General features: G+C 36.1%; 1 protein-coding gene across 2 annotated transcripts in view; it reads left to right on the top strand.

Annotated features, from left to right (window-relative positions):
* Window positions 1–16,752, top strand: part of AATF (apoptosis antagonizing transcription factor) — a 102,798-nt gene that overhangs the window by 27,067 nt on the left and 58,979 nt on the right. For both annotated transcript variants that reach the window (XM_028519987.2, XM_036033618.1), the window contains exons 5-8: window positions 12,361–12,475; window positions 13,756–13,957; window positions 14,479–14,643; window positions 16,229–16,312. In XM_028519987.2, the coding sequence (XP_028375788.1) occupies window positions 12,361–12,475; window positions 13,756–13,957; window positions 14,479–14,643; window positions 16,229–16,312 (566 nt within the window). The remainder of the gene's footprint in view (window positions 1–12,360; window positions 12,476–13,755; window positions 13,958–14,478; window positions 14,644–16,228; window positions 16,313–16,752) is intronic.

The following is a 16,752-nucleotide window of genomic DNA, read 5'->3' on the forward strand; positions in this document are numbered from 1 at the left end:
AGTACAGATACTGAAGCTTGCTCTGCTTCACAACCTCTGCTGTTGGCCAATCACTATGCACATAGTTTAACTATTTTATTTTACTTTTTTCAAGAAAGGGTGAGGGAATGAAGGTCAAAGTTTAAAGGAATGAATTCAGGAGAACTATGGAGATGAATTTGTTGTAAAATAGAAGGCTTAATGTGCAAGTAGTAAATGTATCCTTCAAATTTTTCTAAAGATTTTTTTTCCAAATAGTGTTTGTTTGTTTGTTTGTTTGTTTGTTTGTTTTCAGTAGGAGAGTGAGAGGGGCCCTCAGGAGATCAGCTGATCTAGTTTCTCTGCTATAGGCAGGTAAGATATTAAGTGATTAAGAAATAGACGAACAGGTTTCTTTCCTTATAAATGTAGTACATATTCATTATATAAAATTTAGAAAATGGCCAAGCAAAAGTAAGGAAACTTAACTAATCCCAGCAGAGTTAAGTAATTTTAATATTTTGGTGTATGGTATGTGTATCTTTTCTAGTTTTTTTCCCCCTGTGAGGGTGTAGTTAGAATGAAAATGGAACTATGTTCTGTATTCTGTTTTGTAGTCTCTTTTTTTCTACTTAACAGAGATCATGAATATTTTTCCATGTCATTAAATATTGTTGTACAGCATTATTTTTAATGGTAGCATAGACTTTCCATCATATGGATAGTTTAACCCATTCTTTCTTGTTGGACATTTAGGTTGTTTCCAGTTTTTTATTTTTATAAATAATTCAATAACATCATTGTTACTAAATCTTTACTCACATCCACGATTATGTTATTGCATAAAATAAATTTCTGTGTGTGGAATTGTATGTGTTCTAAGGATAGACAAGATTTTTAGGCTTTTGATTTGTATTGCCAAGTTGCTCTCCAGAGAAGTGTGTTAGTTTGCACTCTTCCGTTCTTCATGTAAATGGCAGTTTTCCTTATCCTCGTCAGCACTGCTTTTTATAATTTTTTTCATCTTTGTCACTTTGATAGATAGGAAATGGTGTCTGCTTATTTTAATTTACATTTAAAAAATTTACATTTCCCAGTATTTAATGAGGGTAAACATTTTTTCCCTTACAATTATTGGTCGTTAGTATATCTTTTATGGAATTGTACAGGGTAAGTTTTAAACTAGGTGTAAGGATGGATTATCTCCTTGTCAGTCAAACTTCTGGCCACCTCTAATCCCTCCTGCTCTTATTTTAATGTTTCTTCTTATTTGATTTCCTGGTGACAGGACGAATTACATCTACCTTAGAAGATTGCTTTGTATTCTGGAATATATTTATTTAATCTTAATTACCTTTTAGAAATCATAAAAATAAAATTTGTAGTAAAAAAATTTTCAAATAGTACTGAGTCCTGCCCCCAAACAATACAGAAATATTTAACATGGATTGTGGGAGGTTTTTTCCTACTCTTAATTGTGCTCTTCAGAAATAACCATATTTAGCTATTTGGTGTATATACTTCCAGATATTTATGTCAATTTAAGCTTTTTTTAAGATACAGATGAGATTGTTTTACATCTTGCCATGTTAATTAATGTAAGTCTACCTTTTCTTTCCTTAAAAACAGTATTTTGCTATTGTTTTTTTCTTTTTTCCGAAATACTGTAAATTACAGTCATCATGCCAGCTTGCCTTCAAACACTCCTGTAAATGAGGATGTTTCATCTTACCTAACCAAATTAATACTTCCTAATAATCCTAATAATATGTGTACTCCGTATTCACATTACTTCATTATCTAAAAACGTATTTTATGGTTTAGTTTATTCAAACCATTTTTCATTTGTACTTATTCTTTTCAAAAGCTATACAGAAAGTTATTTGGCTAAACTAAATTAATTTAACCAATCCCCTGTAAATGGGCACTTGAGATGTTTGCAATTTTTGCTTATTATAAATAGTGTTATAATGTTATTAACCAGTGTTACCTCAGTTACTTTAATTTTTAAAAAACAATGGTAAAAATAATGTTTTTATACCTACCTCTTTGCTTTCTTATCTATTTTGTTAGGATTAATTTTCAGAAGTGGAATAGTAGGATCAGGAAATATGCATGTGTAAAACTTTGATATACTTTGCCAGATTGATTTCTGGATATGCTTGTTAATTAAACTCTTATCAATTGTATATGAAGAGTACCCATTTATTTACATCCTTCCCAGCATCAAGCATTATCACAAATATATTTTTTGTTGTTTTTGTTTTCTTGTGAGGCTAAGCATCTTTTCTGATATGTTTGGCCATCTGAATTTTGGATGTTATCAATTCATTTTTTAACATTCACGCCTTCAGATTAAGCTTGCATCTATCCCTTTATCTTGTTTTACTGGACCTGCCTTTAATCCATGTGATTTGGACTTCCTTTAGTTTTTCCACCTTGTTTGTGTGTATGTGTGTTTTTTAAAAATGTTGTTATTTATTTAGTTTTAGAGAGAGGGGAAGGGAGGGAGAATGAGAGGGAGAAGAACATTGATTAGCTGCCTCACAGTCCCAACCTGGGACCTGGCCAGCAACCCAGACATGTGCTGTGATCAGGAATTGAACCAGCGACCCTTTGGTTTATAGGCCAGCACTCATTCCACTGAGCCACACTGGCCAGGGCTATTTTTTCAATTGTGTAAGGGTATTGGGGAGGGTAGTTTTGTCATTTTTTAGTAATTGAAATTTTATTACACTTTGTTTTCAAGGTAGTTTTGTATTCATAAGGATACATTGATATAGAAAATGAAAAATGTGTAGATTTTTTTTTAAAGCTTCTAGGAGTGTTTCATTTTCTTAATCTTTATAATGGCAGTATAATAACAGTACCTAATCAAAGGATTGTTGTAAGTTTTTTAATGAGTTAATACATAGAAAGTCTTTAGGGGCTAGTGCCAGACACTTAGTAGGTTTCTAGTAATGTTAACTATTAATCTTAATAGTGATAATACAGTCTTTTCCTAGACTATAGCTACAGGACCAGAGTATTTGTTTCCCTCTTCATGAGTTATGCAAATAAATTCTAGTACTGCACTTGGTGCTAGTTCTTTGAAGATTTGAAATGCACATAGAAAAAAATATATGCCAAGAAAAACATTACAGTGTCATTTTTATTCAGTTATTCATTAAACAACATACAGTCTACCATTTGCCAACACTAAGCACACCAAGGTTCACAGTCCTTGCATCAAGGAGCTCATAGTAAGGTGTAGAGAGAGGTAAACCACTTTTAAAGCATAAATCATTTAAGTGGGGTTTTGTTTGTTTCTTTACTTGAAAGCACTTCTCAAAGAGTTTCATTTTGGGTTGGGGAATAAATAATGCTTAGTCTTACTAACATTAAGAGAAACAAATAAAACAGTCTTTTATCCTCTGAGTCTCCGGTTATCCATCTAAGAGGTGATAACTACTAAATCTTCATGTGAATCCATCGTAACATTTGTAAGTTTGTAAATCTGGAAAGGTGGTTTTGAGATGCTAAGGCAGGGGTGTCAAAGTCATTTTCACTGGGGGCTGCATCAGCCTTGCGGTTGCCTTCAAAGGGCCGAATGTAATTTCAACTCCTTAACAGTTAAAGAGTAGTTACATTTATACAGTAAATTATTCCTAAAATTATTCTGTTAACAAAGGTTAGCTTGTAGAGGATACATAGTTCTTAATTAGCAGGTATGGAGTCCACAGTTTGTTTCCTGGTCATCATTTAGATTTGGAAATGATAGTGTAATTAGACATTCTGTCCTGAGACTTAGAAGTCATTTTTCTGCAACTAAAATATGAAGTTGGACCCCCCAAAACCTGGAATTTATTTATAAAAGGAAATGAGTGTTTATTCTTACATGTTTAAACTTCAGTCACCTTCGCAGTACTCTCCATTTGGTGCAGTACACCCATCGAAACATTTTTTCCACTGCTCAGAAGTTTTTGAAAGCTTTGATTTTTATGCCTTTAGTGCTTCTGCTGTTTTTTTGTTTCGCCTCTTCCACATCAGCAAAATGTGTCCCTTTGAGGACTTTTTTTTATCTGGGGAAACAAAAAAATGTCACTTGGGCTACATTAGGGGAATAGGGCTGGTGGGGCACGGGGGGGCGTGTTGTTTTGGTCATAAACACTCACTGAGGTGTGGGCAGGTGCCCTCATAAATCACCCATCATTAAAATTAAAAAAAAAATCACTGAGGCTGAACACAGCCTCTCGCAACAACACCAGCTGGTGCACTGATACAGATGGGTTCTTCAAACACTCACCTAGCAGGGGAAGCCTGCACCACAGGGAGCCTGCCTTCAGAAGATAAATCAGGGTTCTTCTTGGGTCCCCCCTTGTACTGTAGGATACTTTTTATGGCCCAGGTGATATGTTGAATGCCAGAGTGACAGTGTGAGGCCTGGGCTCTCCAGCATCTAACAGCGTAGTAAAATCAGACTCCCAGTACGGTATGATAGGCGTGGTAGCAGTGAGATGAATGATACTGAGAAAGGAGTGATTAATTCCGCACGGGGATACTCATTTTCAGAAAGGTATTCTCTGAATCCCCATTTTCAAAGAAGATATTTCCAGACCTGTACTCTATGGAGAATTTGGACATTTTAGTCAGGGATAGTTTCACTACCTACAAGGCTGTTTATTTAAAGGCTTTTTTAAAAAAAAATATTTTATTTATTTATTTTTAGAGAGGGAAGGGAGGGAGAGGGAGGGAGAGAGAGAGAGAGAGAGAGAGAGAGAGAGAGAGAGAGGGAGAGAAACATCAATGTGCGGTTGCTGGGGGTTCTGGCCTGCAACCTAGGCATGTACCCTAGCTGGGAATCGAACCTGGGACACTTTGGTTCCCAGCCCGTGCTCAATCCACTGAGCTACGCCAGCCAGGGCTTCAAAGGCTTTTTTAATATGAAAGGATCAGACTATTTTATATGAAACAGAGAGGGTTACTTGGATTGTGGTTCTAATTTTATTGTTAATAACTTTCTTTAAAGTTAACTTTAAATTTTAATAGTATTTTGAATTATAAGAGTAATATATGTATAATGTATTCAAACATGGGATATAAAACTGAAACTTAGAGAAACAGACAACAGTATAGTGGTCACCAGAGGAAAGGGAATGGGGGTAGCAAAGGGTAAAGGGGCCGAATACATGATGATGGAGGATGATTTGACTTTGGATGGTAGGTACACGTGCAGTATACAGATCAGACATCCTAGAAATGCACACTTGAAACCTGTGTGATCCTATTAACCACTGTTACCCCAACACATTTAATTAAAATAAATATAAATAAACAAAATATTCAACCAGTTTAAAAAATCTATCAAGTAAAAATGAGAGTATCCCCGCTTTTCCTGGGTGACTCCTATTAGATAGTTCAAACAATTGTTTGTAAACAAGCCTGTATTTGAAGTACCTCGTTTCTGAGCTTTTACTTTCTATTTAAAGGGGAAAAAATCAATTTCCCTTTTTAGGGAAGTGCTCCAGAGCCATGGAGGTTGTCTAGGAACTGCGAAGTGAAAGGCAACTGTAGTGGATTTCGGGAAGTACATTGATCAGTTAGATTGCTGTGTCCTATAGGGCTTTTAAAGGATTTATTGACACACTTCATCAAGGTATTTGAGAGAGTATTCAGGGAAACCTAAGAAATTCTGCAGTTCTTTTCCCTTCCTTATAAATTCATGCCTGGTCAGAAATTACAGCTTGAGTGGGATGTCCCTCCACAGAACTCAAATGCACACTATCTATCATGTTACTTAGTGCGGCAGTAATATAAAATGTTAAGGATTTTTTCTTTTTGTTTCTTTCTGTGGGGGGCTCACCCAACATATTTTATCATATGTCTCTTCATCTTTCCCCTGTTCCAACTTCCACTTACTCCCCCAATTCCCCACATCATTCTCTTAAGAGGAAAAAATAAGTTTTGCCCACTGAGTCCTCTTTCTTATTTGATTTAGTATGTCTTGGGCTGAATGTTTCTCACAAAAACACTTTGCATTCAGAATCAGCCTATCAAACCTTTTCCTCCACGGACCCCTCCATAGATCGTGTGCCTTCCGCTGCGGTGCCCTTGGAGGTGTGAAAGCCCAAGTCTGCTTTTGGCTTAGCCATCATGATTTTTGAATATAAGTCCCCATGCTCTGCTTTGAAAAGTTATCCCTGTGGTTATTTTGTACTGTTAAAAAAAAAATTCTTCCTCTTGTCCACAGAACCAGCTAACACACTGGGACTGTACTGCCTCTACTATTTCAGTTTAAAACCGCAGACCTCATAACGGTACATCCATGTATCTCCATCTGGGAATCTGAGTGTGCACACACCTGTATATGTGGCTACATACATGGATATATAAAAATTCTAGTTGGACACACATGGGAAATGATAACAACTCATCCATATGGTTGGTGTTAAGGAATTTGCAACCTGCAGTACTCTTTCCTACTGGTAACACCATTCTGCTTGGGGAATATAGAACAAGCCCAAACAGTAATACTGACAGAATTTGGAATTATGATACAGTGGAACCTTCACGTAATTCTTTGTTGAAGAAGTTAGGGCCTAAATGTTGAGGCTTATTGTTATTCTGAGTTGATAATCTCTTCCTTGCTTTAATAATTTTTCCTCATGCCTGGGTAGCCTGCGAGTTGCACAATAATCACTCACACAGCTTTGTAATCAATGCCCAAAGTAATAGGATTCCTCTGGCCACCGGCAATTAATAAATTTGTGTCTTTTTTAAAACACTAGCAAGTCGGGCCTGAAATACGACTGACTGGCTCTCCTCATTTGCATATTTATTGCAGTGGAAAAATTCTTACCAGATGATTGATGCTGAGCCTGCCTCTTGAATTCCAAGCAGCACATTATTATGAAATGAAAAATGCCGGCCATACAGTTGATTAAAGTTGAAGACAGTGGAATCGGTGTTTTTTAAGATTGTGGGAGAATTAAAGGCATATTTTAATAGATGTTGACAAGAAGTGAACTAACAAAAGCAAAGCAAAGGATTTGCTTGAAAAGATTTAATCAAACGTCTTTCTTGGGGGATTAATTGCCGGGGATGACTACTGCAAGTGGCAGGCTTGTGTGGATTTGAATGAAAAGTATTGTTCTCAGGCCAATACATTGTGTCATTTTGACCTATAGTTTAGCTCTAGTTCTAGAGTTACTTTGGAAGGAGAAAAAAAATGCTCTTATAATCTGTACATTCCAGTTCAATATATTTATCTGGGGGTAATAGGAATGTGGGAGTTTATATATACTAGTACACAAATAATTGTATGGTTGCATATTTATTTTAAAAATAACTGTGCAGATATTTAAAAACTGATAAGGTAAGCTTTATTTTACTTTATACATTCCACTCTTCCCATTCCTCCTCCATCCCCTTGCCAGATGTTTTACGTATTGGTTTATAATCTAATTAATGGACTGTGCGCCCATGTCCAAACTTATTCTCTGCCTACAATTTTGCTTTTGTTGGACAGCCTAGATGAATCAGGGAAAAAAATAAAGCTGTTAGGTGAAAATGGTTTTTAGATTGGTGACATTTTCTATATAGAATGCTTGCATATGGGTAGCATGTAAATGAATACTCAATACAGGACTCTGAGTACTAGCTCAGTCCTAGCGCTGTGGATCAGTACAAGCAGAGCTTAAGATTTTCACCATGTGAAAACAGTGATTTTCTGATGATAATAGTCTTTTTATTTTTATAGCATTTTTAAATTTGTAAAGTACCTTAACATATAAAAATACTTATTATTTTTCACCTACATTCTGTGAGATAAACAGGCAAAGGATTATCTACATTTTATAAATGAGAAAATTGAGACACAGAGGTTACATTGGTCCCTACTCAGTATGAAATGACTACTTAGTGACAGTGTCAGTTAGAATACAAGGTTCCTGACCCTTAGTAAAGCACTCTTTCCGTTTATTCTCTACTTGGAAAATTATTCCTAAAGCTGGTGGCTAGATGCTTATGTTGACTCTTGGTAACATGGCGAGGCATCTGTTCTTCTTAATCTCCTCTTAAGAGAAAGGCCTCTGGAAATGGACCATGTAGAACAAAATAAACATTTCCTTAACAGTCTTTAGTAATTTTTCTTTCTTTCTTTTTTTTGGAGGGGGGGCACTATGACTCAAGATGGAGAAGAAAGTATATGCATTTCTGCTGCTTTTTTAAAAAAAAATTTTAACCCAGACAGTAATTGGGTAAAAAATTAGAAGTGAATTAGAAACAATTGATTTCATTCTCTTTTTTATTCATAGGGTTGAACAAATAGAATTCAGCCCTATATGAATGATAAAGAGGGTTTGCTTAGGTTTGGTTTGGTTTCTGGCTGGGAAGAATTCATTGCTGGATTTGAGCTGTGGCTTTGAGGAGGCCTACCGCATCCAGCAAAAGATTGCTCCTTGTCTCCTCAGGTTTTATATAAACTCTTACTAGAAGGAAGTGTGGCCCTGATATCACAAAGAAATGAGAATTGGGTTCTGTATTCTAAATCTCTTTATAGGAAGTTGTCCATTATCCATGTGTTGACCAGTAGTACTTTGATAAACTTTTTTTTGTTTGTTTGTGTGTATGTGTGGTTAGAAGCACAGAATTGCAGATTTCATCTATGGTAGGTTTCTTGACACTTTGATGCATGGTGGTGCTATCCCTGAATGGAGCTTAAATACTTCAGGGCTACTTTCTGACTGGGTGAAGGGGTGTATAAAATGAGAACATATGAGAGAGTATTAACAGAAAGCCACACTTTGATTTACTGATATTGGCTCTCTGCTTTCTTGTTGGATTGATAGGCTGTCTAATATATCTGCAATGGATTTTTTAAAGCTGACTTGAACAAAATAAAAGGGCTTGTATAGCTATTTGAAAGTGGCCCTTAAAAGTAGTAGTCTTTCGTTGGATGTTTTCACAATTCTTGGTTATGCTACATGTTAGAGTCAAATTATGACTTGCTTGTTGAGGGCAAGCAGCTATAAACATTATAGACTGCTTTGCAGCTTCTTCCCTGCATGGTTCCTCATTCATATTTTAGATCTTGGACACATGGTACTTAGAGGAAGTTAAGGGATAGGCACTTGTGTTTTCTGTTTTTTTTTTTAATTCTTATTGCGGTAAAAAAAATGCATACTAAAATTAACCATATTAACCATTTCTAAGTGTACAGTTCAATATGTTAAGTATATTCACATTGTTGTTCAGCCAATCATCAGAACCTTTTCATCTTGCAAAGCTAAATATCTATACCTCAGTAAACAACAACTCTCCATTTCCCTCTGTGCCAACCCCTGGCAACCACTGTTCAGCTTCCTGTTTCTATGAACTTGACTATTCTAGGTGCCTCATATAAGTGGAATGATTAAGGATTTGTCTTTTTGTGACTGTCTTATTTCATTTAGCATAATGTCCTCAAGGTTCATCCATATTGCAGCAAGTATCAGAATTTCCATCTTTTAAAAGGCTGAATAATATTCCATTTTATTTCCTGTTCTTTTTGACTAGGCTCAAAATTGAGGGATTATAGATTACTTTGTATGGCATGTTGTCTAGATATATTGTGGTCTTGGGATTGTTTAAAATTGTGGTAAAATATACAAGACATAAAATTTACCATTTTAACCATTTTGAAGTGTACACATAACTCAGCATCATTAAGTACATTCACATTGTTATGCAGCCATCACCATTATCCATCTCCAGAGCTTTTCATCATCCCCAAATGAAACTCTGTCCATGCAACAGTAAGTCCCCATTCCTTGCCCCCTTCAAACCCTGACAAATATTATTCTACTTTCTATTTCTATGAATGTGACTATTTTAGGTACCTCATGTAAGTGGAATCATACAGTATACGCCCTTTTGCAATTGGTTTATTTTACTTAACATAATATTTTCAAGGTTAGGTCTTGGAATTTTGAAAACTACTTTGCAAATGCAAAATTGATTTGTGGTTTCACTTTGGAAAACATGGTCCCTGACTGTTAAAATATAGCCATTTCTAAAAAAGAAATTAAAATTATTAGTCAATACATAGAATTTGGATGAGATAAGATTTCAGTGTCTTCATGGGCTTCCTCCAGGCATTAAGGTCCTTTCTATTTTCTTAAGGTTCTTGCTACAACATGTACTTTCAGAACTGTAGCTACTTGGGATATCACTTATCAGTTCTCAGATCTTTTCACAGATGATCATTTGCGGTAACCTAATATTTGTAGTTATTATTTGAATTTTTGTTCTACTTATTCCTTTTAAAATTTCCCATATCTTTACATAGTTTTGCTTTGTTCTACTTATACACTTAGCACATTTAGAATGACTGGTATTAGGCTTTAAAGTTGTTGTATCTTTATTCTATTTTTCTTTGTTGTGTGTGTTATCATCTTGTTTGTACTTAACCCATTTCCCAAAAGCTGACAGAACGAAGGATAATGTTGTATTGCTTTTTTCTGCTTCATGAGTATAAGTTATCTCCATGTTTGGTGGAAATTTTTGTTGTTGTTTAAGATTCAGAGCAACAGGTTGAGAATCTTGGTTTGGAGCACAAGGCATCGTGTATTTTTCAGGTAATATTACATATTGCAGATCCTCCCAGGTGGTATGGATGTGCACTATTATAAAAGGATTAGAATACAGAATTTAGAAAAGTGAGATCAAGGGACTTATTTTAAAGAAGGAAGTTGTATTTATGTAGTCTTATATGCAGACTATTTGAAGGAGTGCAAAGTAGTTATTGGGTTGTTGATTTTTTTTGCTGACCAGTCCGAGAAGGCTTTGTCTGCTAGTTAGCTCTTAGCCTTATGTTGAAATAGAAGGCTCCAGCACAGTGTATATGGAGGGCTCATTTACCTCATGTGCTGGGGAAACAGGTTGGGATGTAAAATAGTTGGAGGCTATTCATGCTGGGCAGGGTAGAAGCAGAAAAGATAGAATAAGACTCAAAAATCACTTAAACAAGTTTGTATGGGCTGAAGTTAGTGTGATTTATAAAACAAAAGTGAATTCAGGGATCGCTAAGTGAAAGTAGGGATACTTGGAAGAAGATTGCAGTTATTTAAGGGAAGGAGAGAAGGAGTGATACAAGCATGCCCAGAGATAAATGGATAACTGTTAGTGATAATAAGAATGAAAAATATGTAATTTAGCTATCGATTAAACATATAGAAAAAGGGCACCAAAATGCCAATGATCTCCTATGAAAACGCATTAAACAGGGATGAGAAAAATCAGACAAGGGGGAAGTATTAGGGAGGAAGAGAAAAGTTCTGTTTCTGACGTGGTGTATTTAAATGAGTGATGGAGCATCCATGTGAGATTTTCTTAGAGTTACTGGAGATACACAGTTTGAACATAGGAGAGGTGTCTGGGTGCTGCCAACACATGAATGGTGATGGTTTGTCAGCCCCTTTGGTAGGGTTAGGCTGATAAAGAAGGTACAAGTTAAGTTCTCAGAGGGCCAGTTTTTATTCTGAAAGTTCTTAGCCATAGACTATGTACTTAATCCTGACCAGCTTTATTATAAATGCAACCTGTTGCTATGAGGAGAGCCAGGTGAGAACATATTTTTGATGTGAAAACTTTTTTTAAAGATTTTTATTTATTTACTTTTAGGGAGGAGGGGAGAGAAACACCAATGTGGGAGAGATACATCTATCAGTTGCTTCTCACATGCCCCTAACTGGGAACCAGGCCAGCAACCCAGGTGTATGCCCTCACCAGGAATTGAACCAGCGACCTTTTGTTTTGCAGGCTGACTCTCAATCCACTGAGCCACATGAGCCAGGGCTCCATATGCAAATTTTTAATACACAACTCAGCACTGCAAATAGAAAGTCATTAACCTGGGTTTTTCTTAGGTGAACAAGAACTTTCCATGAGGATACGTGTGGAGAGATTGAGTGATGTGACAGCTCAAATCAGAGGCAAATGAGACCTCCTAAGGGAGGGTGGTGGAGGTGGTAGGGATCATGGAACTAAATGGTGCTCTTTAGGAAAAGCGGAGGAATTGTTTAAGAGGTTGATTGATAGAGGGATAATTCAGGAGGTCAGTGGGCAATGCATAGACACTAACACCAAAGGAAAAAAAGATTGGTTATGATGACAGGCAGGGAAAGAATTTGTCAGTCTTACTAAATTTAAGAACTCACAATTTATTATAGACATTTTTCTAAGCACCTTACATGTGTTACCTTGCTTGTTCCTCAAAACAACACAATAAGGTAGGCATTATTATTTCCTTTTGTGAATTCTGTATTTTAGAGTTCTTAGTCTCTTTGTGCTCTGTGTCTGCCACCCTCTACCACCACCTCCCCCTCCTGCAGCCAGCACTGCTCAGCAGCCCTAATAGTTGTTCCTTCTCTCTGCTTTACCCAGGTCACAAGGCATTGAAAGCACTGTTGAGGTCATTGGTAGACCTTCAAGAAGAACTGCTTTTCCAGTACCCAGACACTAGGTATCTTGTAGATGGAACAAAGCCCAAAGCAGAAAGGTAAGGAGCAAATGCAACTATAGAGTTGCTTATTTTCTTTTCATCTGAATAGTTCCCCATCGTTTAAGAAAAAGAAAGCTAAATTCTTCCCAGGGAGTATCAGTCTTAATGTTAGGAAAATAGAAAGAGCCACTTACATTTAATTGGCTTTTTGGCCAGGGTGGCACAAAAATTGGGAATTAGGTTTTAGATTTTTATGCTTAGTTGTGCCTGCTTCTCTTTGTGACTTCAGCAAAAGACTTGCCTTCTCTTTAGAACAATTGAAGTTAGTAGATGAAAGCACATTTTGGTACCAGTGTTAATTACTGTTTATGAAGCACTTTGTGCCCAGATCATGGAATCGCTGGTCACAGCCATCTTCTTTTCAGTGAGGGGAGAAGCAGTTATTATTTTTTAAATTATATTTTATTGATTATGCTATTACAGTTGTTCCTTTGCCCCTGTCCACCCAGCAATTATTTTGAAGGGTGGAAAATTTCAGAAAACAGCAGAATAAACCTTTTTCTTTACTGAAATTATCACATTCGATGAAGCATCTCCCCCCACTCCCTTTGTTTGAGCCTGCTGTGTATGGCACCTGCTTACTACTTTCCCTTGGGCTTATTTTTTGCTCCATTCTTTTCTACTGAATTAGTTGGAGGGATGAAGAGTAAACTCACATTTATTGAGCACCTACTTTGTGTTGGGGTCTGTAATCCAGTGAGTGCAACTGGCTATATAAACAGAGGCTGTAGTAATTTCTCATGGCAGTTACATATAATATTGCATTTTAATGCTAATTCTGTTGCTTACCCCTTAGAGTTTTCTTCACATTCAGCTTCTCTCCATTTGGTTCAGCTAATTTTACTCAGCTTTCCTGAACAATTGATTACAGGGAGACATTTTTTTCTATTGATTTGGGGATTAAGGTAGTAAAAGTATGATTATATGTTTAATTTTTAAAGACTCTCTTGTAATGAGTATAGGCCTGGTTCATATGCATTTCTAGTAATGTTTTTACAATCTCATTTAATTTTACAATTTGCTTACCTTGTAAGAATTATTTTGAAATCAATTATTTTTATATTTATTTGAAACGTTACATGAGCTTTTGATTGACCTCATGAACATTTTTCCCAAACAAACAAACAAACAAACAGCCATCCTCACATCTGTGGTCTTACTTAACATGTAGACAGAATAGGAAAGGCCTAGATACTCTCCACTTCATGGGAGTCTAGCTCTTTATGCGGGTAATATTTATTTACATTGGACTTAAACTCTTCTTCCTGGTTTCCTAGTGAGGAGGAGATTTCCAGTGAGGATGAGGAGCTAGTAGAAGAGAAGAAGAAGCAGAGGAGGGCCCCACCAAAGAGGAAGCTGGAGATGGATGACTATCCTAGCTTCATGGCAAAGCGCTTTGCTGACTTTACCGTCTACAGGAACCGCACACTTCAGAAGTGGCATGATAAAACCAAGCTGGCTTCTGGAAAACTGGGGAAGGCAAGTGTGTGTGTGTGCACGTGTGTGTGGCACAGGCTGTGGGAAACCGAGGCAGTTTTAAGAAACTAGAACTACAGCTCATTTCTATGGATGGTATCACTATGGTAATTAGTCATTTCCATAGACATAGAAAAAATGTTTCGTACATAGAAAAAATGTACTGAACTCTTATCACTGGGGTTTATACCATTCAGAAATGCGATTTTAACTCTATTAGAATATTTTATCCTTGAAATCATGGCGTTGTGTTTGTGCTGGAAATATAAACAAGTTGATGTTAAACATTTATTATTAAAGGAGCAAAATGTAAACTCTGGGTATAGGAAAGTACTATGGCCTACTTAAGACTGATTTTATTTCTGAGAACAATTACAGCCATTTACAAACTCAGTCTTTAACAGAAGGTCCATCCTGACAGAAGGGTTGGCTAGTTCTCAGCTGACAGAAAAAGAGAGAAACCAATGTAGCTGCCTTCAGCACAGATTTTCTGCATTATCTGACACTGGTTTATGTTGTTGCAGGGTTTTGGTGCCTTTGAACGCTCAATCTTGACTCAGATTGATCATATTCTGATGGACAAAGAAAGATTACTTCGAAGGACACAGACCAAGCGCTCCATCTACCGAGTCCTTGGCAAACCCGAGCCAGCAGCACAGCCTGTCCCAGAGAGTTTGCCAGGACAACCGGTAAGAACTCTGTGATGCAGGATGATTATGGGGAACAGTTTCTGTGAGACCAATTAGCTGAGAAATCGGATCACCTACTTGTAGGTAGTACTCTTGGTGTGAGAAGTTAGTAAAAGAAAGGGAAAAAGTACTTCTAGATTGTTGAGAAACCAAGAGTATGTTTTTAAAAACTGGTTTTTAAAAGTTTTAAAAATACGAATCTATTATTAACTTGTGTGTAGTCTTTTAATTTTGAGGTTGATATGAATGTGGTAATGGAAGCATTTGTAACCCAATTTTTAAAATTCAGTTTTAAAGTAGCTGCTTTAGAAATGTTCACATTGAAGTAAGTGTGTTCTTTAGGCTTTATGTTGGATGTTTAGATACTCCAGAAGAGGATCCAAAATTGAAATAGTCGGATTCTTTTGTTTAAAGAAACTCTTTTATATGTAGTAGAAATATATATATATAATACTTTTTTTAAGTTAAGAAGAATTTTAAATGAAAAGTAAAATTCCTTCTAGTCTGAAAATTTCACTCCTCAAATTTAACTAGTGGTCATAGTTGTAAGAAACTTTCAGGTATTTTCCATTCATAGATCTACACACGTATGCGCACACTTGTGCACACACATACACATATATATACATATATGCATGTGTAAAATACGGTTACCTTTTCTTTTCAGCTAAATGGTATGGATACATATGTGTATATAAATATGTAAAATGTTATGAAGTGTACATAAACTCTTACAACTTTTTAAATTTAATATGTTCTAGACGCTTTTCTGTATCATTACATAGAGATCTCCCTTAGTTTTCCTAATGCCTAGAGTATTCTATTGTGTGGGTGTGTACTATAATTTATTCAAACAATGGATAATTTTGTTGTCTCCAGTTGTAGAAGCAGTGCTACAGGAAACATTCCTGAGCATTTCTATTGTTGTATATGTGTGAATATATGGATAGATTTCGCAAAGTGGAAGTTAAATCAAAGAGAATACACATTTTAAATCCTAATGGATGTTACCAAATTGCCTCCAAAAAGGCTGCATTAATTTCCAGTCCCACCAGCTGTACTTTCCAACACTGAGTGTTGCCAGTTTTAGAGGTGAAAAATGGCATCTTCTCCTTTTAATTTGCATGTGTTTAGTTAGAATGAAGTTAAACATATTGTCAAATGATTTTTTTACTATTCATGGTTCTTATTTTGTCCAGTGCCTATTCATGTTTTTGTCCATTTTTCAATTGGATTGTTTTTGTTTTTTAATTTTAAGAGCTGTTTATGTCTTTTTTTTAGATTTTATTTATATATTTTTAGAGAGAGGGAGAGAGGGACAGAAACCTCAATGTGTGGTTGCCTCTCACATGGCCCCCACTGGGGACCTGGCCTCCAACCCAGGAATGTGCCCTGACTGGGAATCAAACTGCCAACCCTTTGGTTCTCAGCCCGAGCTCAATCCACTGAGCCACACCAGCTAAGGCAATAGCTCTTTATATCTTATGGAAAACAGTGCTTTGACTGTTTTGCATTGTTTATAGTAGCTATATTATTTTGATAACCTCGGTGGTATTCACTCTTTCCTTTCTTCTTGTTGATGTAGGAAATCCTTCCAGAAGCCCCTGCCAATGCCCACCTGAAGGACTTGGATGAAGAAATCTTTGATGATGATGACTTTTACCACCAGGTATGATTCTCACATTCTTTATTTTTGTTACAAATTAGGTTTTAGCATTTTAAAACAGCTAACATTATTCTCTGACCAAAAGGTAGCTTGCTTTGGGGATGAACACAGTTAAAACTCCTGTGTTCAGAATTGGCTTACTGTGTAGTTCTGAATCTGTTGCTTTTTTTCTGTCTTATATTTTTCAGTTTGAAATGAAAACAGCTACAGCTACTTTGTAAGTTGTTGAAGAGGGTAAATTATCTGTAAAATAGCTTCAACTTCTTTGAGTCAGTTCGATTATTCTTTCTTAACTGTTTTTGATAATGTTAATGGGGGATTTTTTTGTTAGTTGTTTGGTTTTTGTCCAATTATTAATACTGTTATATCAGGATGGAGCTAAAAGGCTGGGATCCCATAATTCTTGAATTGCACTTCTGGTTCTATTACCTATTAAGTCTCTT

Source organism: Phyllostomus discolor, chromosome 8, assembly GCF_004126475.2.
Source record: "Phyllostomus discolor isolate MPI-MPIP mPhyDis1 chromosome 8, mPhyDis1.pri.v3, whole genome shotgun sequence".
Taxonomy (NCBI): domain Eukaryota; kingdom Metazoa; phylum Chordata; class Mammalia; order Chiroptera; family Phyllostomidae; genus Phyllostomus; species Phyllostomus discolor.